The sequence below is a fragment of the Sciurus vulgaris genome, assembly GCF_902686455.1.
Source record: "Sciurus vulgaris genome assembly, chromosome: 8".
NCBI classification, from domain to species: Eukaryota; Metazoa; Chordata; class Mammalia; order Rodentia; family Sciuridae; genus Sciurus; species Sciurus vulgaris.
Window position 1 is genome coordinate 36,117,892 of NC_136468.1, and position 27,865 is coordinate 36,145,756.

The window sequence follows — 27,865 nt, forward strand, 5'->3', positions numbered from 1 at the left end:
TCTCAGTTATTAACATAGATACAAAAATTCTAAATCCTTAATGCAGTATCAGCATATTTAATGTTAGCAGTAAATTAAATTAATAATATCCTATGATCATATAAAATTCATGTCAACTATGGAAAATTGGCTAAATATTAGGGAAAATGTTTTATGAATAGGTCAAGTGATTTTTTAATAATAGGAAGATTACCATTATTATAGATGCCAAAAGGCATTTTCCATAAGTTAAAATCTATTTCAGATTTCTATTTTTGTAAAATTTGATTAAATGAATAGTTCTTTAAATTTATAAACATATATATGTAGTCAAAACTAGTCATATGCTTAGTGGAAACACACTAGCAGCATTTGCCTTAATGTCAGGAACAAGACAATTATACCTAGAAGCAGTCTTTGCTTTACCATTGTTTTAGGAAAGATAAAGCATTCTTGTTATGCAAGAAAAGAAAATGAGATGTAGTTAATAAAAAATAACTAATAATGACAAAGTGATTATTTTGTTCCTGGGTAATTTTCTTACCAAACATCATTATTTCATTATCACAGATTATGGCAGTATCAAAAATAATCGTCACACGTGTAGAAACTTTTTATGCACATATGAAGAAACTGAAGCGATAAAAACTTAAGAGATGTGCCTCATATTATTCACCCAGGAAATGCTGAAAGTTAGATTTGAACCTAGGCTGCCTGATTTCACAATTTATAGTCTAAACCAGAAGTTGGCAGACTTTTAAAGCTTTATTGGAACACAGCTGTGCTCATTCGTCTTGTCTATGCCAACATTCATGCTAAAACAGCAAAATTGAGTGGTTGTGGCATCCATGTTCCAGTGTGTTCCACCAGCCATAAAAGATCTACTTTTGCCTTTTGTAGGAAAATTTTGAGACCTCTGTTTTATGACATTAAACTCTGTTGCCTCAGATTCTGCCATGAGACCTTTTTTTTTTTTTTTTTAATTAGGAGAGGACACAATTATTATTTTTATGATCATATTGGTTATATATTTGGTAAACCCAAGATAATCAACTCAAACTGTTAAAAAAATAACTATAAAATGAGGGAATTTTTATACTAATCTTCAAAGTTCATTTGGTTTTCAAATTATAAATAGTGACCAATTTGGGAATAAAATGAGATTATAGATCTATTCTAAAGATCAAAAACAAATACGTAAATATAAGTGTACAACAAATATGATGATCTAAATAAAGGAAAATTAAAACTACATTGAGTGAAACAAAAGAAGATTGAATAAGCAGATATGTTATTTCTTGACTCAGCATTAAAGAAGACATCTTTAAGAATCTAAGTTAATTTATAAAATTAAACATCTTATCCAGAGTGCTAAAGGGATTATTTTAACGTGATGAATGGTTTTAAAAATTCTAGAAGAAAAACGTGAGGAAAAAAGAGCAGAATATTTTGGAAAATAAATTTGGCTTTTTAAGATGTTGAATATGTTGAATAATATGCTGAAGCCTTGTCCTCCCAAAGTAAATTTTAGATAACAAGGCATTAAAATATTTTAATAAATTTCTATTTGAAACAATAAAAAAGCCAATTACCTCTGAAATAGAAGAGGAATAACTGATGAAAGAAACAGATGGGAACTCTGGCAATATCTAAAAACTGTATTACTAACAGGCACAGTGAAGTCTAGGGACTTGAGTCTTCTGTGTTCAGAGGACCTATACAGTAGGCTGAAAGTTATGTATATAGCCATAAATCACTAAAATCTAGAGAAGGTAAGCATCATGAAATGAAACAGGGACAATAAACTCTATAAAAGATTGACTTAGACTAGTGCATTTGCCTCCACAAAATAACAAATAGGAATTACAAAACAAGTACAGTAAATTATGAAAACTATTGTTGACTGTTAAAACTAAGTATAAGGGGCAAAATTCCAGAAGGCACTCAGCTGAAGAGTGGATTCAAGTACTAGAAGGTAGATGTGAAGAAATAGCCTAGAATACAACACAAAGGGTAATGCATGGAAAATATAAAGGAAAAGGTAAAAGACATAAGAATCTTTCCAGAAGCTCTAACATCTATCTAATAAGAGTTCCAGAAGAAGAAAATGGAAGGTATGCTATATTTGAAGCAATAATGACCAAGAATATTCCCAAACTGAATAAATACACATCATAGTGAACTTCAAAATATCAAGAATAAGGCAAAATTCCTAAAAGTTGCTTACTGAAGAGACATTTTACCTATAAGGAATTTCTATACAGAAATTTCCATCTAACATAGTTCGCAATATAGAAGCTATATGTGGAAGGAGATAAATAGTCTGAGAAATAAACTTGGGATCTCTAATTGTGCATTTAGTCATTCTGTCATGCAAGAGTAAGGGCAAAATAAAGACTTTTGCAAACACTTGGGAATGTAAAGTCATCATCTTGAGCAGAGGCACAACTGACATTTTGAGTGAAATTGTACTATGTGTTATAGGATACTAAGAGCAAAGAAAGATAATAATATTTAATAGATTTTTTTTTAAGCATAGAGTCACCAGATTTTCAAGAGGAAAATGTACTGAGTGGTAAACAGCAAAAACAGAAAAGAATTTTGTCAAGTGTACTAGTCATTTTGTTAAATGTGAATGTAGTGGAGTTATCACCTAAAAGACAGACTGAGATATTGGCCTAAAACACACACAAACACACACACACACAAATAGCTAAATCCTGTTCATTAGGAATGGTTGAAGAAAAAGAGTGTGAACATCATAAGTAATTGCAAGCCAAAAGACAGGAATGTCAGTATCAAACATTACTAGTATCATTAAGTGAAGTAAACCAAATAAAGGAAAATTTGTGATAAGTCAAAATTAATGAAAATACAATCAGCTAAAAATTTGTTTATGTTACAAGGAGCAAGCAGAACCAAACTGCAGTAGTTTGAAAAGAAAGAGTATCAACACAAATAGTTACCATGTTACTTGAGTGAATCAGTTAAATTTTTTAAACTTTCCTGAGGAGTTAATGAAATTGCTACTTCATTGAACATAACAAGTAGAAAATACTAGAAGAATTGCTCTTTTTCCATTCAAAATTGCCATGCAACATTATTGATGGCTTCAGGTAAACAGTATTAAAAAGCCAATTAATTTGAGATAAGCTAGACTGGCATAGGATATTGCTGTTCCAATTGATAAATTCAGCTTTTCTCAGTAGTCAGACACCAGTGTAACATTGTTCCCCTGAAAAGGGAACAACTTGTCATTTTCAAAGAAAATTAACTGAAGTGGACAAGAATAAAAAGCATAGAAAACAATTATGAGGCTCTTGCAATAATACAGGTCAGAGAAAGATGATATGGTGTGGACTGTTGCCGTGGCTAACAAGGTGATGAGAGGTGCTCAGATGCAGAATATGTTTTGAAGGGAGAGTCCTTAGGACCTCTTGATGACTTATATATGGAGTGATGAAGAAGAGTCATGAACTAGTCCTATGCCTGAGTGACAGATTTAATGATGATTTACTGAAATAGGAAAGATTTGAGAGGTACAGATTTGGGCTTTGTGAGGGGGACATGGAGTGGAGGAGAGATACCAAGAGGTCTTATTTAGATGTAGTAAAGAATTAGAATAATATTTGATTCATAATTTTTCTGTTGCATGTATTTTTTGTTTGCTTAAGTTATCCAGAAAATTCTATCTTTACTTTATAAAAATTGTCTATCTTAATAAAACCACTATGTAGGAAATATTCAAGGTAAAGGAGGGAATGTTTTAATATAGCATATAATTTCAAATAAGGCACTTAAAATATACTAGGAAATAGAAGAAACAGAAAAATGTGTGAATTGTTTTGTGCTATAGACATTGGTATGAAGTTATCAGATTCAAATAACACTAGTAAGCCTTACAGAGAAAATTTTTGTTTATAGGTATTTTAAGTAATATAAATAACCAACATAAACTTTCTTAGATCAAAATGCAGAAGTCTGAACTTACTTAATTTGTTGTTCTCTGATGTTATTTGTTTCTAAATCAGATATTGGGGATGATTGAGGAAGATCGGTCCCAGAATATCAGACCCCCTTTAAAAATAGACTATGTGTTAAATTCAGCCCAAGTAGAACTGATAGAATAATCTAATGTTCCTTGGAATAGGACTAAACTGACTAACTTCCAGGAGTAGAGGGACTGAATCTCTAATTTTGGAAATGATACACCAAAGAGAAACTATTGTTCTCTCTCAGAAAATACTTTCAAAAAAATGTTAGGCAGGCTAAATTATTAGATTGATCTCTTTCTTGGATCAAGAAAGCCTTAGAGTAAGCCTTCAAGTCAGAATAAAATTCTTTTAGTCTTAAACTAAAATAGAATCATAATATGATACATTAAGAAATAAGGGAAAGTTTTAAACTTTACACTTTTCAGCAATCTGCCAAATAAAATGTAATAAGCATTTAGAATTACCAAACAGTGAAGCAGGAGCCTTGTTTGTGTCATTCATCACTATCCACAGCATAAGCATAATGCCAGTAACCTGATAATTTCCTAGATGAATATATAAATTAATAAAACATTAGGAAGTGTGGTTTAGTAATTTTTATACATTTCTTCACTAGAGGGTGCTATTTTAGCATTCAGTGCTTCAAGTGTCATACCTTTTTTAATATTTACTTTTTTGCTGGAAAATTAGATTTTTAAATAACCTGACTTATTAAATGTTTTTATGTCTTTTTCCTTGCTATCAAAACAATACTTATAGTATTGTATATAATTAAATTCATGAAATTGAGCAGTTGTGAATGGCAGCCTTAACACAAATTTTCTTTTCCTCCTCTTCAGGAGACTTATGACTCCTATTATGTATGCTGCACGGGATGGTCACCCTCAGGTTGTTGCTCTCCTTGTTGCACATGGAGCAGAAGTTAATGCCCAGGATGAGAATGGTTATGCTGTAAGAAACACTTTTACAATATTTCTTTTTAATTTTTGCTCTTTCGTTATTATTATCCATAGTCTACAAAAATAGATGTTTGGTTGTTTCTATTACAAAAAGAGTTTTTAAGAAGTAATAATTACAGAAGAGCTAGGATATAATCACTGGTGAAAAGCAGCAACAAATGAATGAGATAAAAGGAATTATTTGACTTTTGTAGTGCAACAATACCTGGACTTTGAATTATACAAGGATTCTTTGTTTTGTAGAAAACATTTTGGGGATTAGCAGATAAATCATTTTGTTCCATAACATTACTTAACCGTAAAATATTTGGTTTTGTAAAATCAGTGAACATTGCAGTCTCCTTTGCAATTATAGCATGGGAAGTATGTTACATTACAGTGTGGGAATTATGCTTTTATTATTAAATGAAGAGATTGCATCATTCTGTAAATTAACCATTTTCTCTTTTTTAATGTGCCATTAGTACTGTTAAAAACATTTCCTATCTCATGTATACTCTTTCTCTTTAAGCAATCCTCTTTTCCTCCTCTTATAGGCTTTAACATGGGCAGCACGTCAAGGTCATAAAAATGTTGTTTTGAAGTTGCTTGAACTTGGAGCCAATAAAATGCTACAAACAAAAGATGGAAAGACACCAAGTGAGATTGCAAAAAGAAATAAACATCTTGAGGTAGCCATCTATATGTTAAACAAATTTTTCTGTGGTATGTCACATTATCTTATGTAGAACTTTTATGTTGTTTTGTTGGAATTTACAAGTGTAATAATAGTTTTTTCAGCTATTATTAAATGTCTAAATAATTGTTCTTCAACCAACTTATACTTGCTACAGTATTCATCTACTAAATCAAAGACATTTTTAATGTGATAATAGTCTTATTCTGTTGCTAATAATGGATAATAAAGGATAATAGTCTTATGCTGTTGCTAGTAATAAAATAAGAGTAGACTAACATTACAAACTGGTTTAGATTTTTAAAAATTAACTTATGTATTGAGACAGTAAAGTGTCAAGATTTGAACACATACTTAAAACATTGTTTTATAATTTTAATTTGTAGATGTTAGACAATTTAAAAGTTAAATCCTTTAAGTAACATTTATTCCTATATGTGTGACAAGCTATGTGGTAAAGTGATAACATACTTGGGTGTATGATCTGCTGTCATTTAGTTCTTAAAACTCGATAAATATTTGCTATATATTAAAATATGAATACAGACTTTTGGTGTGACTATTAAAGCTTCAGCCAGAGGTTTGTACTTTCTAAGCATGAATCAAGTACAGTACCATTGTAAAACTATTAAGTTCAAGAGTTCATAACACCAAGATTCTGAATTTTAAAGTATGTGAAATTTCGCAGGTTCTATCATACAAGTGTCAGACCATGCTCTTTATACTGCATGTAAAATAACTTCACTAATTTTTGAGCAATCTAATAAACATGCATATCATTTTCCAAATAAAATGTACATTTCCAAAATTATTCTAGAGTAGAGACTAATCACTAAAGTCTTGGAAAATTTCAAAAAGAAAGCCAGGCATGATAGCACATGCCTGTAATCCCAGCAGCTCCAGAGGGTGAGGCAGGAGGATCTTGAGTTCAAAGCCAGCCTCAGCAGATTAGCAAGGTACTTGGCAACTCAGAGGACTGGGAATGTGGCTCAGTGGTTAAGCACCCCTGGGGTCAATCCCCAATAACAATTTTTTTTTTTCAAAAAGATGTTTGCATTATTTTTCTAACTTTTGAAAATCTGAAAACTAAAAATTAATTTACTACATTATTAAATTTTGGGTAGATGACACTAGATTTGATATAATAAATTTATGAGCATCAAAGGTTATATTTAATCATAAATCATCTGAGATTTGATCTTACATTTTGACTGATTACATGACATAGCATTGACTTCGCAAGAAGTTAAATTGTAAAACTAAGAAATTTTACCACATTGCTTTGAGATATATAGTTGGGATTTGTGTACATTTAGGCAAGTTTATTGCTTCCTTCCTACTTAGCAATTTCAAGTACTACCTTACTACTTAATCTTCCTGAGTCATTTGTCAAAATGGTGTTTTAGTTTTGTACTATATATTACTAAAAATACTACTCTCTCTAATTTTACTATTTTGAGTTAGTTATACTCTTTTATTTTATGTCAAGGAAGAATTTACTTGATTTTATAAAAGTTTTTCTCAGGGTAACAGGTCATGAAAGTTGAGTCCCTTACACCTTGCTAAAATTTTATTTTCCAGTTGACAAATAATCATGTTATTTCTTTTTAAGTGCAGTTATGGTATATATAAATATTAACTATATTTGACTAATTTGTGAACCTTTTCAGATCTTCAGCTTTCTTTCTTTGACTTTAAATCCATTGGAAGGAAAGCATCAACAGCTAACTAAAGAAGAGACTATTTGTAAACTGTTGACAGCAGATTCTGATAAAGAAAAAGATCACATGTTTGGGTAACATATTTTAGTTCAACAGAATTCCTATAAATAAGTTAAAAATGCATGTTTTTACCACTTACAGTAAATGTGATGACTTTTTTAAGATATATATTTTAAACTAAGACAAGCATTTTTTTAAATATCGCTTAGAAATGTCTAGATTTTAGGTGCATTGTTCTCCATAATTTTAGAGGATTTTATTTATGTGTACTAATATTAATCATAACAACTTTGGCTTTGAATGTAAATTTTAGTAAAATATCAGTAAAATTTATCTTTAAGGAATTCAGCATCTTTGTTAATATTCAAACTGTATCATCCCTTGCATTCTGAGTATTTTTAGCATATTACTCATTTTTAAGCTAAAACTAAAAATATTTTTTCTGAACACTATTATTCAGTGTATAAACCATTCTCTACCCCCATTTAAAGTTGTTACTTAATTTTTTCTTATGACAAAGAGATGTTTACATGCAGAAATTTTACAAGGAATATATGGGGTTTTTTTGTTTTGTTTTGTTTTTCTGTTTGTTTGTTTGTTTATTTGTTGGTACTGGGGATTGAACCCAGGGCCTTGTACTTGCAAGGCAAGCACTCTACCAATTGAGCTATATCCTCAATCCAGGAATATATGTTAATGAATGTTTTCATTCTTAGGAAAGATGAGCTATATTTTACCATAACCCATTTTCTCTCATATCATTGCTTAGGAAATCCTGCTTTGAGTTGAGGGTATAGCTCAGTGGTGGAGCACATGCTTAGCATATGCAAAGCCCTGGATTCAGTCTCTAACCCAGCAGGGTGGAAAAGAATTTACACTTGCTCAATCCTTGATACAGCATCAAATCTGGAGTGTAAAATTACAAATATATTCTATATGAATTCATTCTTACTAGTCTAATTTTTTTTCTCTGAAATATAAGTATATATTTTTATTTGTACATTCATAGTCTGTTCTAAAATTGACATTGCTATAAATATGTATAGTTCATACACAGCATTTGGAGATCTGGAAATATTTTTACATGGTCTTGGACTGGAACATATGACAGACTTATTAAAGGTGAGATTTCGGGTAACCAACAATGAGTTTTTTGTATATGTTTATTTGTTGGTTAACATAGCATTAAATTTTAATTCATGAAGATGCCTATGAATGAATGCTATACCTTTTCTGCATAATTTGTAATACATCCCTTCTTAAACTTGTAGTATCTCCAAATTTTATTATTATAGATATTTACATAAAGTATTGCTAGTTGAATTTAACAACTTTTGTCAATGGTCTAATGCCTCTGTAAATACTTAAGCCATTTGTTTTTGGGGTTGCTGATATTGTATAGAATACTAGAAGCATGATTTTAAATCAAACAAACCTGACATCAGAGTCTTGCTCTGGTTTTTGACCAAAATATGTTTCTTAAACTTTTTTTCCCCCCTTAAGGACAGTAATAGCTTATGTAAGGTTGTCTTGAATGTTAAATTAGATCATATGCCAAGCATTGCCTAGGTGCTTTAATAGACATTGTGAATTTAGATGAGAATCACTATGAGGATACTGAACCAATAAAGTAGTACTTAAAACAGATTGCCCTTAGAAGTGTGTACATTCTGTTCAGGTGTTTTAGAATTATTTATTTTGTGGGGGGCGGTGCACCAGGGATTGAACTCAGGGGCACTCGACTACTGAGTCACATCCCCAGCCCTATTTTGTGTTTTATTTAGATACAGGGTCTCACTGAGTTGCTTAGCACCTCGCTTTTGCTGAGGCTGGCTTTGAACTTGCCATCCTCCTACCTTAGCCTCCCAAGCCACTGGGATTACAGGCATGTGCTGTCATACCCAGCTAGAGTTGGGTTTTATTGTACAATTTCAAAACTTTTTTCTATTTGGAGAAATCTTCAGTATAAATATAATTTCTGTCCAATTTTATGGAACTGTTTTCATGTAAGCAAAATTGAAAAGTAATTTGAAAGTAATCATTTTCTTTGAATTTGGAAAACTGGTTATATTTATACTTTTTTAGGTGAGTGTATATAGTGTAGTTCTCTGTTTACATCTCTGGCCCCTCTAGACAGTTGGAAATGGTTTAAGAGTGCAGCAGTTAACTATCTTATGTACACTTACCTACTTCCCTTTGTACTATTTATATTGAATGGTGAAAGGGTTATTTTTTTTCCCCTTTTCTACAGGAACGGGATATAACTTTAAGACACCTTTTGACCATGAAAAAAGATGAATTTGCAAAGGTTAGTACCATTTTCAAAAACTCTAGCTATACTGATTTTTTTAATTGGTTCTTCTTTTATTTTCTATTTCAAAAATCCTAGGGTTACAGACTATGATTGATATCTTATTCTTGATTAAATATGATTATGAAAAACCAATTTGAATATCTGATTATAGTATTGTTACTTTAAAAACATTTAAAGATTTAAAATCATGGTTTTGTTCCTTTAGGTGTGATCATGATATCTCAATTAAAATTAGTGATTCATTTCCAAACATAAAATAGATTTGTAAAACAGCCTTCTTAGAAATAAGATTTTTTTTTTTAATGTATGAGGGTATAGGTATGTGTCTTCCAAACAGTACCACTATTTATTGTTGTTTTCTCAAAACTATCAAGATATTATTTTGTTCATATATGAATACACAACCAGTGAAACTCCAAATCACGTACAGCCACAAGATGGGATCCTAACTAGGATAAATTATACTCCATGTATGTATTTCAAATTATACTCTACTGTCATGTATATCTAAAAAGAACAAATAAAAAGGACATTATTTTGACATCTAATATTATTAACAATTCAAAAGTAGGGTGAGAAATATTAGAGATACTTTGATAAATAGGCTATCTAAAAAAGCAATGAGCTTTATTACCTGAACTCATTAGAAACTTGAAATTACTAGTATCACTAAAAATCAAAATAAGCATACTAGTTAACTAAATGAACTTGTACTTTGTTGTTTTGACTAATATGTTTGAAATCTAGTAATTGAATTTGAGAGTCTATCACAACTATTATGTATTACAAAAAATTTACTATAATAAACTATATGTCTAAATCTTTTAATAGTGTAAATATCCTCATCAGTCACATTTAACAAGCAAACCATATATTTAGTATAATATTTTCTAATAGGTCTGTTTTTCAAGATGCAGATTTAAGTAGAAAACTTCTTTAATGATTTTGAAGATTAAATTATTCCAGTATAATTATCTTAACTACACCTTAAAATTATTTCTACTTAGAATGGAATTACCAATAAAGATCAGCAGAAAATTCTGGCTGCTATTAAAGAACTGGAGGTAGAAGAGATAAATTTTGGAGAGTTACCTGAAGTGGCAAAGTTGGAAATCAGGTAAAATTTACTTATCAATTTACATTAATATTATTTAGAATCAACTGTTCGTTTTTAGTTTAATTTTGATAATGTCTGTGTCATTTGATTTTATAACATTATTTTCCCAAGGAAACATATTTTGGAATATTCTTTGCTCAGAAGCAGGATACCCTTTATAAAGTCAATTTTTATAGTTATTTTACTTAGAAGCAAAGCAGTTCTCTTAACTCACATTGAAACATTTATGCTTTTTTTTAATTGCCTCTTGTTAAATCAGACTATATAAGAGATACCATGCTTTACCTAGAATAGTTCTTACTCTTCTTTCTTTGTTTTTTTTTTTTTTTTTTTATTTTATTTTTTTGGTCTTTTCTGAGGTGCCGGGGATCAGAACCCGGGTCCCTGCGCATGCTTCTCGAGCACTCTACAAGAGGACCTATTAGCTCCCCTCTTACTCTTCTTTAAATTATTTTAGATGTCAAACTGAAAAAATCAGAGTAGTAATTTTTTTTTAATAAGGAAGCATTTCTCATATGAGTGTAGTTATATGTTCAGCCTTTATTATATAAGAAATTATATTATCAAGATATAAATTTCATTTCCAATAATATAAAGTTGTTAAGCACTGATTATCAATAATCCAAAATCTATTAGATTTTATTAATAAATTAGAAGTGAACGTTTTTTAGCTTTTTATTTTAAAATAATTGTAGATTCACATGATACTTCAGAGATATACAGGGAGGTCCCTTGCATCCTTCACACAGTTTGACCCAGAGTTAATATCTTATGTAGCTGTAGTCTGATATTGAAACCCAAAAATTGACATTGGTGCAATCCACAGAGCTTGTTCATATTTTACCAGTTATGCATACATTCATTGGTGTGTGTATAAATAACTATGTAATTATATCACGTGTAGTTTCATGTAGCCACTCTCAATACTTCTAATATTCCTATACCACGGGCTTCCTCATCCAACCCTATTATAGCCATGCTCATCCCTTTCCCCATTTTTATCCCCTAGCAAGCAATAATTTGTTCTTCATCTTTACAATGATATCATTTCATAAATCTTATATAAATAGAATCATACAATAAATGTCTTCTTGAAATGGACTTTTTGTGATCATTGTTAAGTTCAGGCAATGTTTTTGCATGTATTAGTATAATAGTTTATTCCTTTTTGTGGACGAGTAGTATTCCATGGTATGTATTTACCATATTTTAATCATTTACCCATTGAAGGATATTTAAGTAGATTTTAGAATCTGATAATTCCAAATTAAGCTGCTATGAATAAGATTCTTTTATAAAGTAAGTTTTCATTTCTCTGGGTAAAATGTCCAGGAGGGCATTTTAAAGGATGTATGGGAGCTACATATTTAGTTGTTTTGTTTTTTTTAACAAGTCAACTTTTTTCCAAAATGTCAGTATTGTCTTGTATTCCCCCAACTATATATTAGTAATTCAGTCTTCCTGCATACTCATCAGAATTTGGTATAAGCACTAATTATTTTTAGCCATTTCTACAGGTATGTAGTGATAAATCATTGTGATTTTATTTGCATTTACCTAAAGGCTAATTGTGTTGAACATCTTTTCATGTCTTATTTTCCATCTGTGTATCCTTTCTGGTGAAATGTCTCTTTCTTTTGCCCCTTTTATGTTGCATGTATTGTTTTTAAACATTGATTTTTGTCTAGATTCAAGTCTTGTTGGATATGTGCTAATTTTTTTTTTAGTCTGTAATTTTTCTTTTCATCTTAATGGGGTCTTTCATAGAGCAAAACTTTTAACCTTGAGGGCTAGCTTATCACATTTCCCTTTTATAAATCATACTTCTGGTGTCAAGTTTAAGAAATTAGATTCCAAGTTTTTTTCCTATTCTTTTTTTTTTTTCCTGGAAGTTTTAGTTTTATATTTAAGTTGATGGTATATTTTTAATTCATTTTTGTGATTTTATGGTGCAGGCTGAAGTTCATTTTGGGGCTATTGATGCCCAGTTGTTCCAGCACTGTTTGTTAAAAAGGTTTTCCTTCTGCAGAATCGGTTTTCATTATTTGTTAAAATTTAATTGGACATATTTGTGTAGATTCTTCTGGGTTCTCTATTCCAGGTTCTTCAGGTGTCTGTCCCTCTGTAAGTATACATTGAGTATCTACCCTTATCTGAAATACTTGGGATCAGAAGTATTTTGGATTTTTGAATTTTTTTGGATTTAGGAATATTTGCATAGACTATACCTATTGAGCATCCCTAATCCAAAAATCCAAAGTGCTTATAAATTTAACTCATATGGATTTTCCAGTTAGTGATGTACAATTTTTACCATACTGTCATGATTATTCTATATGGTATATGGAATATGTAGTATTCTGTATACTATATATAGAATATGCTATATATAGAATATACTATATACACTATATACAGTATATATATATAGTATATAGTATATAGTAAGTCTTAGCATCAGGGAATATGATTCCTCTCACTTTATTCTTTCTCAAAATTATCTTGGCTATCCTAGAACATTTTCCTTTTCATTTACATTTTAGATTAAGCTATTCTATGTCTACAAAAAACTTTTCTGAGATTTTTATAGTAATTGTTCTAATCCTACACAAAATTAACATCTTAACTATGTGAAGTCTAGTAAATCCTTGAACATAGATATTGCCACAAGTCTGAGGTTTTCTTTTCATCAGTATTTTGTAACTTTCTTTGCATAGGTATAAATCTAACAAATTAGGTACAGAATTTAAGCATTTCATTATCTTTAGAGCAATTGGTAGTGGTATTGACTTTTTTATTTATTTCCACATGCAATTTATTTCCTTGCTCTGATTGTGAATATTTTAGCAGTGCTGAACTTACTTATCAGATCTAGGAGTTTTTTTCTAGGTTCTTTGAGATTTTCTACACAAATAGTGTAGTCTGCCGAGCAATGGGGTAATATCTTCCTTTCCAAATCTATATGCCTTTTCTTTTTCTTGCTTTATTATAGTGGACAGAACTTCCAGTATTTTGTTGACTAAGAGAGGTGAATAGTGGGCATTTTTTGTCTTGTTCTCATTCATAGGGGAAAATCACTCCATTTTTTACTATTAACTGTGATTTTAGCTATGTAGGAATGTTTGTAAATACTCTTTATGAGACAGAAAATTCAGTTCTGTTTGTTCTAAAATTGTTTATCATGAATGGTTGTTGAATTTTATCAAATGCTTTTGCTATGTCAGTTGACATTGTTACATGGATTCTTCTATAGTCTATTGGCAGGTTGAAGCAAATTCTCTCAAACTTCGTAAGATTATACTTGGTAGGGATAAATGAAGAGTTCAAAATTAACTATTACTGCAGGATAGGTTAGATATAACTAAATATACCTGAAGAATCACCAAAGTTTTAGTGGATTGTTAATTTTATTTCACAGTGTCACATGCCTAGCCATGAAAAGCTAGCACTCTTAGACCGAATTAATAAAAACATGATGTCCAGAATGAATAAGGTAATAGTTTCATTATACATAACACTTACCTCTGGAGGTTTTTGCCATAGAAGGATTAAACATATACACCACATGTGACCCTACAATATGTACAATCAGAAAAATGAGAAATTATACTCCATTTATGTGTGATTTATCAAAAGGCATAAATGCATTCTACTGCCATGTATAACTAATTAGAACAAATAAAAAAATTTTAAAAAAAGAAAACTCATAGGCTTCTTGTGCTTTAGAGTATGATTGTATATTTAGTAATTTTTGTAAAAATTTTTGTATGTAGACATTTCCTATACTAAAACACCTTGATTTTGGAATCCTAAATAACCCATAATAATTGTTTTTCTTCTACTAAGTAATTTTGAGCTTCTCCTACTTAGCAATATTACCTGATAATTAACCTATGAGATTTTCTTATTTTATGGTATCTTTCTTCACTGTTTGGAGATTGCATACCAAATATGTTTTCCCTCATCTTCTGCTTCTCATTGTACATGGTCACATTAATTACATCTTACCCAGTCTCTTTTTGCTTATATAAGTATGCTTCTCCTAACTCTTTTTTTCCTGTTTGTTATTTTAATAATTGGAAAATTCTCATCCCCTTCTCCCTTTTGGTTTCATTTGGGTCAAAAAGTAACCATTATTATCCTGGTGATATTACCCTTTTACCAGAGGCTAAAGCAAGAGAAACACAAATTTGAGGTCAACCTTCTCAATTTAGTGAGACCCTAAGCAACTTAGGGAGACCCTGTCTCAAAATAAAAAGGGCTGGGGATGTAGCTCAGTGGTAGAGCTTCCCTAGATTCAATCTTCAATACCAAAAATATAAATAATAACCATTATTGCAGAGACTAAATATAGGGATAACGCCTGTGCAGAGGACAAAATTTTTACCTCTAGAACTCTTAAAAGTGCCTAGAAGTAACTAGGCATAATTGTACATGTCTGTAATCCCAGCTACTAGAAGGCAGAGACAGGAGGATCCCAAGTTGAGTGCCAACCTAGGTAACTTTGTGAGACCCTGACTTAAAGTAAAATTAAAAAAAAAAAAAAAAAAAAAACACCTGGGGATATAGCTATATAGCTCCACTGTAGAGTTCTTGTCTAGCCTATAGAAAGCCCTGGGTTCAATCCTCCAGAACCCCCCAGCCCCACCACAAACCAACATATAGTGGCTAACAAGGTCCCTATAAGAAATTTCACATTTTTCTGCTTCTTCAGAGTCCTCTAATCTTACCTTCAGTACCAGGTAGTAGTATTTTCTAATTTTTTAAAATTAGAAATATAATTATTATGAAGTTTACCTTATAGACATTTCCCCTTCTCTTAAATACATTGTAAAGAATTTCATTTGAAAAGTCTTTAAAATAGTAACATTTTTCCCCACTGGCAAGTACTATTTATTATTTCAACATATTCCATTTTCATTTTCTCCCCAGAAATAATGTTATAAGTGAGGATTGTATATTTAAGGTAAAAGTTCCAGAAATGTCAGTGGATATGTGGTTTCTATTAATAACCATGATTTATAGTAGTATTTCCATACCTGGCCATATCATCAGAATGACCAGAAGAACTTGATGTATATGTTAGTCTTGTTCTTCTTTGCCTGGGACATAACTGTACAGATAAATTTTATTGAATAAATTAATAGCCAGTGAATTGCAGTATTCTGTAAAATCTAATACTTAAAAATGTAGTAGTATTATCACTAGGGCAGCCTGTCTAAAGCTAACACTATAATTATTATAAACAAATGGGTTTCCATACCATTTTAGAATTTGGAGAAATCTTTCAGGGAGTAATTTATATTACAAACTTTCTTATGAAATTTCTTATGATTTCTTACAAACTTTATTATGAAGTTTACTTTATAGACATTTCCCCTTCCCTTAAATGCATTGTGAAGAATTTCATTTGAGAAGACTTTAAAATCATCACACCTTGAATATATTTGTTCATTTTCTTTACTTTTTTTCATTATTGTTTCTGCGAAGGAATATGCCAAGTTCTACAAACTGACTTGCAAATTAAATTTTCTGATATTATTTATTTATTTGTATGCTGTCAGGGTTGCCAGTATGAATTTTCTTTGTGGGATTTAGTAGACTTAAAGAATGTGCAGAATCCTGAATGGGTCACTTATTAAAACTGCTGAATTTTTTAAAAAGTAAAACTGGCAGACATATATTCCAGGAATTTGACCTTATTATTAAATCAAAGACTTTGTTTACATGCTGTTATGAAAAATGTTGTACTTCCCATTTGTTCAAAGTCATTCTTTAAAGAAGAAATTAGTCATTAAGTCATAAGAAAACTAACAGCAGGAAAAGTTGAATTGATTGATTATAATCTCTTGGTAATGTGACTTCAACAATTTAGCTACTGATTTATTTTAAGATGCTTTTTCCTGTATGTGTAAAATTTGTTAAAATAATTTCTAAGAGTGTATATGCTTAAGTCATTTACTTTTTTCTGTTTTAGTAGATTTTTAGAATAAAAAGGGCAATTTAAAAATTTTAGTAGCCATTCCACAGCAACTTTGAGATATTTTGAACATAAGCAATGAATTTTCATTCATGTCTGAAATTTTTGTCAATTATTTTCTCTTGAGCTCTGAGCTACCTGACATCCACTTGAATGTGTCAAGTTTCTCAAAATTATGGTTATCAAGAAACAACTCCTTCTCAAAAAAGAAAAATCTACATAGATACAAAATGTTACATGTAACATATTGTTCACCTCTATTGTTTATAAACATTCTAAGAAATGAAGGGAGGGGAGAGGGTGCAGTGGTGGAGAAGTTAATAGAATGAATCAAACATTATGACACTATTTACACATATGATTGTACAAGCAGTATCATTCTACATCAAGTATAACCAGAAGAATGAGAAATTATACTCCATTTGTGTATGATATGTCAAAATGCATTCTACTGTCATGTCTAACTAATTAGAATAAAAAAATATATAAACATTCTAAAATTAAAACTAAATACTTAACATCCAAAAAATGGTTGAATTAGAGTACATCAGTGTAATTATTTTTTCCATCAAGATGATTTTGAACCTTGGTGTCATGGGAAAATATGGTAAGTGTAAAAAGTACAATGTAAAATAACATGTGAAGTATAATGTCATTTGTGTACATTCATAAGAAAAATGCTGGAATAAAATGTATATGATAAGAAAATATTATGATAGAATATTTTCTAGTCATTATCAGTTATTAATACCAGTAATTATCTTTGGGTGATAAAAATATTGATGCTTAAAATTTTTTCAGATATTTTATGAGTACATAGAACCTAAATATAATGCTTTTATTACAGATTTTAAGTTTTATCTTAATGCTTTACTTCAGATTTTAAAAATGGAGTATTATATTAGTCTGCTTATGTTATATTATAACAAATAACTTCTAAATCTCTGTCAGTTCTAACAGTGAAGTTTATGTCTTGGTTATTATTGATCAGCTGTGGTAGCTCTCCACATTGATATTCCGAGTATAGTCTAAAGAAACAGTCCCAATCTGTGATATACTCTCTATCACATCACGTGGAAACAAAAATACAAGTAATACAAGCAAAGGGAAAAAAGAACTAAACTAATCAAACAGCAGAACCAGTAGGCCAGTACGTGATTTTCTTAAGCTTGTGTTCAAAAGTTATAGTTACTTCCAGTCTTATGTTATTTGACAAAGCAAGTCACGTGGCCAGGCCTCATGTTATAGGGGCAGAAAGTGTAATCCTCTGACAGGGATGGGCCTGGTTGTAGTTAGCTTAGTTAAAACACACACACACACACACACACACACACACACACACACTCACGCTAATTTGATCAAATAAACCATATCTATGTCACATTTGCTTATTTTGAATTCTTTAAATAGGTGCAAAATTATTAAGGCTGTCATGCAAAGTTGTGTAAGTTATATAGTGTGTGATTCTGATGGGGAAACACCATTCACGTAATATATGATAAAAATGGTCTCTGAAGAGTTCGTTTTGTATATTTTGGCTGTCTGTACTCAGTGGCCCTGAAAATTATGTCAAAAGAAAGGTATATATTTCCTTTACATAATAAATGTAAACTGATTTTGCTAATATTATTTGCTTATTTGAACTGAGTTCCTTATTGAGTTCCATACTGTTTTTAGAATAAGAGCTGATAAATTAATATTCCACATATGTATCTGCAAATCATCTACTAGAATTACATAACTGATATCACTTGATATTTTGAATTTCTAGTCTCAGTGGATCATAATTTTCTTGAATTAATATATATGGCATTAATGAATTATTTGTTGAGTATTCTTTTTAATTGATGAAATTTTCATATTTAAAGAACACTAATATCTAAATTGTAAGTATAAATAAATATCACATGGAAACAAAAATACAAGTTATTAGTGCTGTTGCTTGGGTAAAAATAATGTCTTATATTCTTTTACGTTCTGTCCTTTCTATAGTACAGATCAGAAAGGAAATGGAATAAAAAATTACATGTATTTTTAAAATGCTTTTATAAATACTTTTTTTGCTAAATAGCATAAATTTTTTATTTTTAATTTGCTTATTGAAAGTAACCATAAGGTCCTTTTCATTATAAGTGACATGTATAAAAGTTTATGTTTTATAAAACAATTTTTCCAACCTAATTCTTTCAAGCTAAGAGATAAGACTTTTCCTAAATGAAAATGTTATATACATTCTTGTAAGGTGTCTTACAGAAAAGTTTTCTATTAATTTTATTTAAGGCTGACCTTGCTTGCTTTTTATAACCTTTCCTCCTAGAAATGGTGTAAAATAGACTTTATATAGTCTAAAATGAAAAAATTCTACATCTAAGAGTTTCTGCTTGGATTTAAAAGTATCATTTGGTCCTGTCATCATAGATTTTGTGTACATTTTTATTTTAATAGATACTATTAAAGCCTTCTCCAAAAAGGTCAGCTCATGAACTTGTCAACTCTTGCTGTTAATGATCTACTTAATTCTTGTCATTTTGCTAGAATGTAGTATTTTGTATTCCCATATTTATTATCTTTTCAATTTTTGTTTCTTTTTTCTGAATTAACTGTTCATACCCTTGGCTAACTTATCTCTCAGGTTGTGTTTCTTGGTACTTTTCACAGTAAATTAGTTTCTGTTACTGAAACTAATCTAGTCAATAGCTTCTTCTCTTAGCCCAAATAAGTAATGGTTAGTGAAAATAAAATGTATTTTTTGTTCCCATGGAACTTACTGAACCTCTGAATTGTATCTACCCTTACGAGTCGGTAGACCTCAGGATATATATCCTTGTAAGACCTACATTATCTACTGCTTACTAGTGGTTGCCACCTGCTTATCTCATCATCCTTACAGTCATTGGCATAATTAAGTCTGCTTGAATGCCAGCTATCTGGTAGACAAAATGCTTCATATTGCCTCCTTGCAGTCCTCCTGAAAGTTCTGTAGTCACCATTCTAGAGATATGGAAACATTTGGCTCAAGATTAGGCTTGCTCAGGATCTTAAAGCTAGTAACTATGGAAGCTGATTCCAAACTCAGGTTGACTCTTGATGCAAGAGTCTGTGATCTTAATTATTATGCCATAGTCTTTTCTCTTTATCCCCTATTCTCCTCATCACCCATCCTCAAATTCAGTTCTCTGCTTGGTACCAACTTTCATGGAAAGCAAATAACTGAGAACCATCCTAGATTATTCCTGTTATTTTACATGCAATCTTTCATGAGATTTTTCAGTTTATTATCCTAAAACTTTCTTAAACTACACTCAACCTCCTCCTTCCAATCAGACTGTCAGATCCTTAGTTTAAGCTTCCCTTCATCATCTCTTAGATGTAACTTTCTATTAATCTCCCAGCTACTCTATTTTCATTTTTGTGTTCCTTTAATTCATACCACTCTCCCAATAAACTTTCTTCTACAAAGACCTGATTTTATACTTTCTTGTTTAAAATCCTTTAATAACTCAGTTATGGATATCTCAGTTATAAACTAGTATTGACAATAGTGGTTGTTGGCAAGGATTGGAAGAAATAATATATGTAAAAATAACTAATAGAGGGTTTTCATATAGTAGATATTCAAATATTGGTTCTTTTATCTTCCTTCTTTGTATATCCCTTTAAATAACAAATGTTATAGTTGGGTGTCTGCATTCATCTTGAAATATGAGATACTTAAGATTGAAAATTTATTTTTTCCTCATTTTTAATTGGTATAATTCAAGGCCTAATTCAGTTCCTAATACATATTACCTACTCTATAACTATTTTTAAAGAATCTGTTAATTTTATAATTAGGTTTTTGTAGCTAGCCCAGTAGAAGGAAATAAATTGCTCTTGAGTGATTTCTGTTTGTTTCCTTTCTTTAGTGGTGATGAGTTCCTCAACTTTCTTCTGAAATTAAACAAACAATGTGGCCATTTAATAACAGCTGTACAGAATATCATTACTGAATTACCTGTAAATTCTCATAAGGTATTGTACCAGAATTAAGTGAAAATAAAGTATGAATGCTGAACAGCACTACAAATAAGTTCATGATAATTCAATAAAATTACTGATCTGATAAAATTATATCAGTTGTTCAATGCAATGAAGTAAATTAATTTAATATTATTCTTTTGCATACTAATTAATTGAAAAATTTTGTGTTCTCACCCTCAAACAAAGGAAAATGAGTAAGACCAAAACTTAAACCAATCCATGTATTGAACTTCCCATTGTTCTTAAAGGGGATTTAATTGTTTAAAAGATAAAGTGACAGGTGACCCAAGTGAAAGTTGAAATAAAACAGTGTTGAGTGTTATTAAAAAAGTATTATTGATATAAAGTTGTTTTAGTGAAGGAAGTTTTAGAAAGAAAGTAAGTGACCTACAAAAGCAAACTTACTTTTTAGACTTTTTCACATGATTAGGTTTTAGCTATTTATCTTAGTAAAACATTTTTTATATGCATTTGTTTTCCTGTGATCTTATATAATACTAATACAGGAATCATTTCTTTTATAAAACCTTCATGAGTTGATTTGTTCACCGCAATACTATTATATTAATATCCATGTTATATACCTATATTTAGGAAATATTTTGCAAGCTGATTTAACTATTTATACAAAATTACTGACTTATTTGTATACAGTTACTATTTACATAAAATTACTGACTTATTTTGGTGTCAGGATTTTCCTGAAAAACAAACCTCCTCAATTATATAATTTAATGTTTAGAAATTTTGTGTAACCATTGTGCATATAAAGTTAGAAAATGTTGTTTCTATTATTTAAAATGTAACTTTTGAAAATATTAACAGATAGTACTGGAATGGGCTTCTCCCCGGAATTTTACTTCAGTTTGTGAAGAACTTGTTAGTAATGTTGAAGATTTGAGTGAAGAAGTCCACAAACTAAAAGACCTAATTCAAAAGGTATATATTTAAGATTAGAAAGAAGAGAGGATAATTATTACGGGAAATGTTTTACAACAAAAGGTGCTAGACAATGGAGCAGTTCTGATAAGAGCAATAAATGGAATACTTAGATAAGTGGGAAAAGACAGTTTCCAAAGGAAGAAATATACATAGAAAACAAATTTTGTTAGTCATTAAAGAAATGCATACTAAAGAAAAATGTCCTTTTCATGTTTTTTGATTAGCAAGGGAAAAGGTGTCATTCCAATGATAGTCTTTCTAGTTAGCATTCACCAGACTGATATTATCAGTGAAACTGGTGGCACACCTCTCAAAAACATTCTGGCAAGATGTGTCAACGACTATAAAAATATTTCTATCTTCAACAGTAGTTTATTAAAAAAGTGTGTGTATCATAAGTGTCATATATTAGGACAATAATTTGATAAATTATGGTATGTGTATTTGTTATAATGTGCACAACCAGGGACCAGGAGGTAGCTTAGGGGTAGAGCCCATGCTCAGATCAATCCTCTGCACCAAAAACAGAAAAAATAATGTTCAGTCAGTTGAGAAATCAATGAAGGTCAAATTATTAGATTGTTAAAAATAGCAATTTTTATTTATACACTACTTACATGTAACTATATAGTTGTAAAATGGCCAAAATGAAATATAGGTCTGTTAATATGACTGTGAAATTCCTTCTATTGGCCAGACTCTATATTAATTTATAATTTAACTTGTGTTTTTAAAGTGTAGAGCTTTTTGGTTCTGCTTTTATATTCACATAGAAGTATATATTTGGTTTTACGGACAGGTGATTTAAAGAAAATTGGTATACCAAGATCTAAACTGCTGAAATAGGAACCTTTGTTAAAGGAGAAGAGAGTAAAGGAAAACACTCAGAGGCAACCAAGGAACTCACTTTTGAGTTCTTCATGTGTAGTTAATGAATGAATTTTATTTCTATAAAACTTTTGTGATGTATATTATGTGAAAATTAGTTTATATATTAAATTTTACAACTTCAATCTTTAATTCATTCAACGTGTTCACTAATATTTTATCAAAAAAGATATTGTCCTCAAAATAAATGTTATACATGTCCCAGGTAATTTGTCATTCAGACTATAACATAATGCTTAATTAGAAGGTGTCTTTTTAAGTGAGAATAAAAATGTTGTGAAGCAAATTCTACAAAGTAATAGTGGGAAAAAGATATTTTAAATGGGAGAATGAGCAATAAATTTTATAATTCTCTGAGTAAACTCCTTGTTAGTGAAAGAGGCATCTTAGAAGTTGTGTTCTGACTTTATTCATTCAACTAATGTAGGAGCATCTGCTGTATGTCAGGCACCTCTTCTGCACAAGCTAGAAAGGGCCTGAACTTGCTGACAACAAAATATTATAGCACCATTCATTTTCACTACCTCTAACTTATCTAGAAGAATTTTTTAACTTAACATGATATTTTTCATGGGGATCCAAAGAAAATTTGGAAGGATTTGTGTACAGAAACTTCCTGCAAAGCATCAACTTTTATATACATATATATATATATGTGTGTGTGTGTGTGTGTGTGTTGTAGATGGACACAATACTTTTATTTATTTATTTTTATGTGGTGCTGAGGGTCAAACCCAGGGTCTCACATTTGCTAAGTGAGCACTCTGCCACCAAGTCACAACAGCCCAAAGCATCAGCTTTTAATATAGGAAATTTCCTAAGACATACTTTCTTCAAGGTTGGTTATTAATCCAGTTTCTGCAGTTCAAATTACAAATATGGGATGGATAAGTGGGGAGTGCATATATGGAATCCTGAGATAAAATTGGAAGAGAGCACCAGAGTTTTCTGAAATGAATGAAGTTAAGAAGCACTGCTTTAGAGACTTCCTGACTTTAAAACATAGATAATACAATCAGGTACAATTTTATTTTGATAATGTGTACCTATAAAGAGAATTTTCATCTTGTTTGTTTTATTTATTTATTTATCTTTTTATTTATTTATTTGGTACCAGGAATTGAACTCAGGGACACTCAACCACTGAGCCACATCCCAGCCCTATTTTGTATTTTATATAGAGACAGGGTCTCACTGAGTTGCTTAGTGCCTCGCCATTGCTGAGGCTGGCTTTGAACTCTCTATCCTCCTGCCTCAGCCTCCAAGCTTCAGGAATTACAAGCATGCACCACTGCACCTAGCAAGAGAATTTCCATCTTTTCTTTAGCTACAGAAGGCCTTCTTTTTCTGTGACCTTCTCTATCTAGAATTTATAGATTTCCATATAAGGACTAGCCTTGAGAACACATTTATTAGTCTATAGTAATATCAAATACAGTTTCTTGGGCAGGAAAATCTTAATTTTTGAGCAAGCTAGTAGATTTTATTTTTCTATATTAGTTATCATAATGGGATTTAACTTAGAAATTATTATGGCTTCCAGGTTTGGAATATATTATTATGCTTGTTAAGTTTGCAATATTTCAAAGTTTACCAATAATAACTGATGGAGATTTTTTAAAAAGAAAGAAATGTGAGTTATCACAGATAAATCTATGAAGGTAACAAAGAGAGAGGGTGGGAGAGGTCAAGGCTAGACTTTAACACCACATCACTCTCTTTCAAACCAACACACTGACAGCTCCTGTCAGAAAGGGTCATTCTAAGTAATTGGTTAATAAAAGGAATGACTGTCTCAGGATTCAGTAAATGGAGCATCAGTGTCAAAAAGGAATCTGTTGCTGAATGAAGCCATTTGGAAGTTACACCAAGAATACAGTCTTAATGAGATTGGCATTGAAGTCTGTTTTTCTGCTATAAATTTAAAATTAATTTTGCAGGCTTTTTAAATTAAATATTTACACTGTAGAATTTAGAAGTCGTTATTCCTGCTGATGTTGAAAGTATTTATATCACCACTCCAGCACAGGATGTTTCTAGTAAATATCACTCTATAAATGTGCCTGATTCTTTTTATCTCAAGAATCTTTTGGTTTCTGCTTATTCTCTTCCTCCTGACCCACCCCCAACAGCCATTTCTCCTTTCCTTTCTCTCTTCCTTCCCTCCTTCCTCCCTGCCTCCCTGTCTCCCTATTTCCCCACCCCCACACTGCATGAGGTTTCTTTAGCACATTATTTGTAAAAGGACCACTTCAGTTTTTGTTGACATGTGTTTCTGCAATTATATTTAAGTATTAAATTTCTAGCATAAACATCCTTTCTTCCAGTTCTTGTTCAGTTTCATCTATTGTAGGTTTGTTACAAGAATGGTTCACTCTTTTTTAAGACATTAATTGATATATAATATGAAAGGAAATAAATATCAATTGGTATTCCTTACAAGTAAAATACAAACTTTAAGTTAACATCAAAGAAACTTTATCTCAAGACTTAAAAACACCATTTAAAAATATGATAACTATGAAAGCATTTATTTTTAATGTAAAACTAATAATTTACAGTAATGGAATGATGGTGAAGAACTGTCTTTCAAGATGTGTTCACTTTAAATCTTCATTCAAATCTTGAGCTGCCACCCTCTAAATCAAGTGAATTAATATACATCTATTTTTCAGATCAAAAGATGTTTTATTTTCAGTTTATTGATATTAACTCTTTCCATTTTTCCATTCTAAATATTAGCTGCAAAATGAACGGGAAAATGATCCAACTCATATACCATTAATGGAAGAAGTATCTACATGGAAGAGTAGAATTTTGAAGAGGACAGCTATTACAATATGCGGATTTGGGCTGATCATTTTCATTTGCAAGCTAACTTTTCAGAGAAAATAACCCTAATATTTGTTTTAAATTATGTATGTGCCTCTTATTCAAACTATTCTCATTGCTTTTAATAACCATCCGTGATACAACATCACTTCATTCTTTGCCTATACTCCATAAGAAAATTAGGATAATATAAAGCAGAAAGTTTTTCTTTAGAAAGTAATTTGTCAATTTGAGTTGTAAATATAGTTTATATTTTTGTTGATTTTGATCAAGCAATAAATTATACATAATTCTTTAGTTTGAACATACAACTAAATCACATTCAAAATAAAATTTCATCTAATATTTTTATATTTTAGTGTGTTCATTTGTCATAACCTTAGAGAATTTGTAGAGTTCATAAGTCAGTAACTTTACTTTAGTCCCTATTTACCCCTTCTATTACTGCATAATAAGGAATTTATTACTGATATTTTTGAGTTATATTTTTAGGAAATTATTGGTTTTTGAAAGCATTTCAGAAAATGTAAAAGTTGAAGACAATATGTAAAAGTTTTTAATCATGTATTAAGTATATAGAAAAATATTTCAAATGCAAAGTACAAAAGCAGAAAATTGGAATAGTTGTGAAAAGCACAAAAAGTACATTAGAATATTTAATGTAAAGTATTTCTGAAATACAACAGAAACTAGGTATAACATTCTGAGGGATATTATGAAAGTGGGATTTGGCATATATTTTCTCATATCTGAAATAACAAGATTTATTTTATCATAATCAAAATATTGATCTTCAGATTTTTTTAAGTGAAGTTAATAAAAGGAAAGTCCCAGTTTAGCAGGCAATATGGTATTTAAATCTTGGTTAACTTAGTGCCACACTTAAACAGGTGCAGTTATCTAAAATTGCTTGAGAAGTAAACATCAAGCAAAGGGAAAGACTTTGTTTTGAAAATGTGGCAATTGTATTGCTCAAAAGTAAACTGATGGTACTCTAAAGAACTATCTGGGATTTTCTTGGGAAGGGGAGAGATGAATAAATCAATATTTGAAAGTCTAGTCTATTATAAGTCTTCATAAACATTTTATTTACTTCATAGGATAGTGTCATGAGAAATATATTCTATTTTACAGAAATTGAGTCTTAGAGATGCTGTTGAAGTAAATTGTTGAAGTTCACACCACTAATAATACAAGCTGGGAGTTCAATTTATACTGTTTAATTTCAAATCCCATGCTCATTCATTCATTCAAACATTTACCAAGCACTTCCCATGTGCCATCCATTTTTTCGATATTAGGAAATCAATGATCCCTGCCCTTGATAAACTTACATTTTAATAGAAATAAACAATTATAAGATACCATAAGTGCTTTTATAAAAATTATACAAGGTAAAAGAGGAAAGTGCGGGATGAAGGTAGTATTTTAGATAGCAATGAGGAAAGACCTCACAAACTTCAGGTCTTTTGAAAAACAAAAGATTACAGAGCAAGGACTGGGGTTGTAGCTCAGTGGGAGAGCACTTGTTAGCATGTGTGAGGCACTGGGTTCAATTCTCAGCACCACATATAAATAAATAAATAAAATAAGGGTCCATTGACAAATAACAAAATATTTTTAAAAAAGATTACAGAGTAAGCCATACAGACATCTGGATAATCCATTCAAGAACAAAAACTGAGGCACAAATATCACTACACTTAAATGCTCCAGAAACTGTAAGAAACCCAGAATGACTACAATCAAGTAAGTGACTAAAGCAGAGTGTACCTCAGAAATAAGAGGAGACTGGATTATTTGAACCTCTTAGTTTTAAGTTAAGTGAGTTGAAAAACTATTGGCAGATTTTGAATAGAGAATTAACAGGATCTGATGTATATTTTAAAAGGCTTTCTCCTGCTGTTTTAAAACAGTTTAAGGATACAAAGTGTGGAAGCTGTGGGACTAGTTAGGAGGCTACTACAGTGAGTTAGCAATGGAAATGGTGAAGTCAGTTGTGTTCACAGGTTTTTAAAGAACCAGTAGAATTTACTTACAAGCAAAAACCAATAACCAAAGATAACTTTTTTTGGCGTGAACAACCAGAAGGATAAAATTGCCACTTACTGAGATAAGGAAGTCTCTGACAAAGGCAGAGCAATTAGAAGGGCAGAGAAGGAAGAGATCTGAATAAACAGTAGAATATATTAGAAATTCAGGAGAGAGAGCAGAAGATAAAAATTGGGAATTTATAACTTCAAAATATGATGTCTGAATTATATACCAAAAGAATAATGTAGACAGAATTGAGCTCGAGGGCACCAACATTCATAGGAATGGAGACAAAAAGAACTGGGAAAGACTGAAGAGTGGCCAAAGGAGGTTAGGCAAAGGTCAACAACCTCATGCTGATGGCCCAAATTCAGCCCAACAGGAGGTTGGCGGCATTAACCACAGAGA

General features: G+C 30.7%; 1 protein-coding gene across 3 annotated transcripts in view; it reads left to right on the plus strand.

Annotated features, from left to right (window-relative positions):
* The window catches only part of ASZ1 (ankyrin repeat, SAM and basic leucine zipper domain containing 1), a 55,376-nt gene extending 29,639 nt beyond the window's left edge, over positions 1-25,737 (plus strand). The window contains exons 5-13 of one of the 3 annotated variants that reach the window (XM_079150520.1): positions 4,814-4,925; positions 5,470-5,604; positions 7,280-7,404; positions 8,377-8,464; positions 9,582-9,638; positions 10,652-10,761; positions 20,647-20,752; positions 21,587-21,700; positions 25,334-25,737. In XM_079150520.1, coding sequence (XP_079006646.1) covers positions 4,814-4,925; positions 5,470-5,604; positions 7,280-7,404; positions 8,377-8,464; positions 9,582-9,638; positions 10,652-10,761; positions 20,647-20,752; positions 21,587-21,700; positions 25,334-25,486 — 1,000 coding nt within the window. In that variant the 3' untranslated portion in view covers positions 25,487-25,737. The remainder of the gene's footprint in view (positions 1-4,813; positions 4,926-5,469; positions 5,605-7,279; positions 7,405-8,376; positions 8,465-9,581; positions 9,639-10,651; positions 10,762-20,646; positions 20,753-21,586; positions 21,701-25,333) is intronic. The other 2 variants (XM_079150521.1, XM_079150522.1) reach the window with 2 other exon arrangements.
* Positions 25,738-27,865: the final 2,128 nt, after the last annotated feature.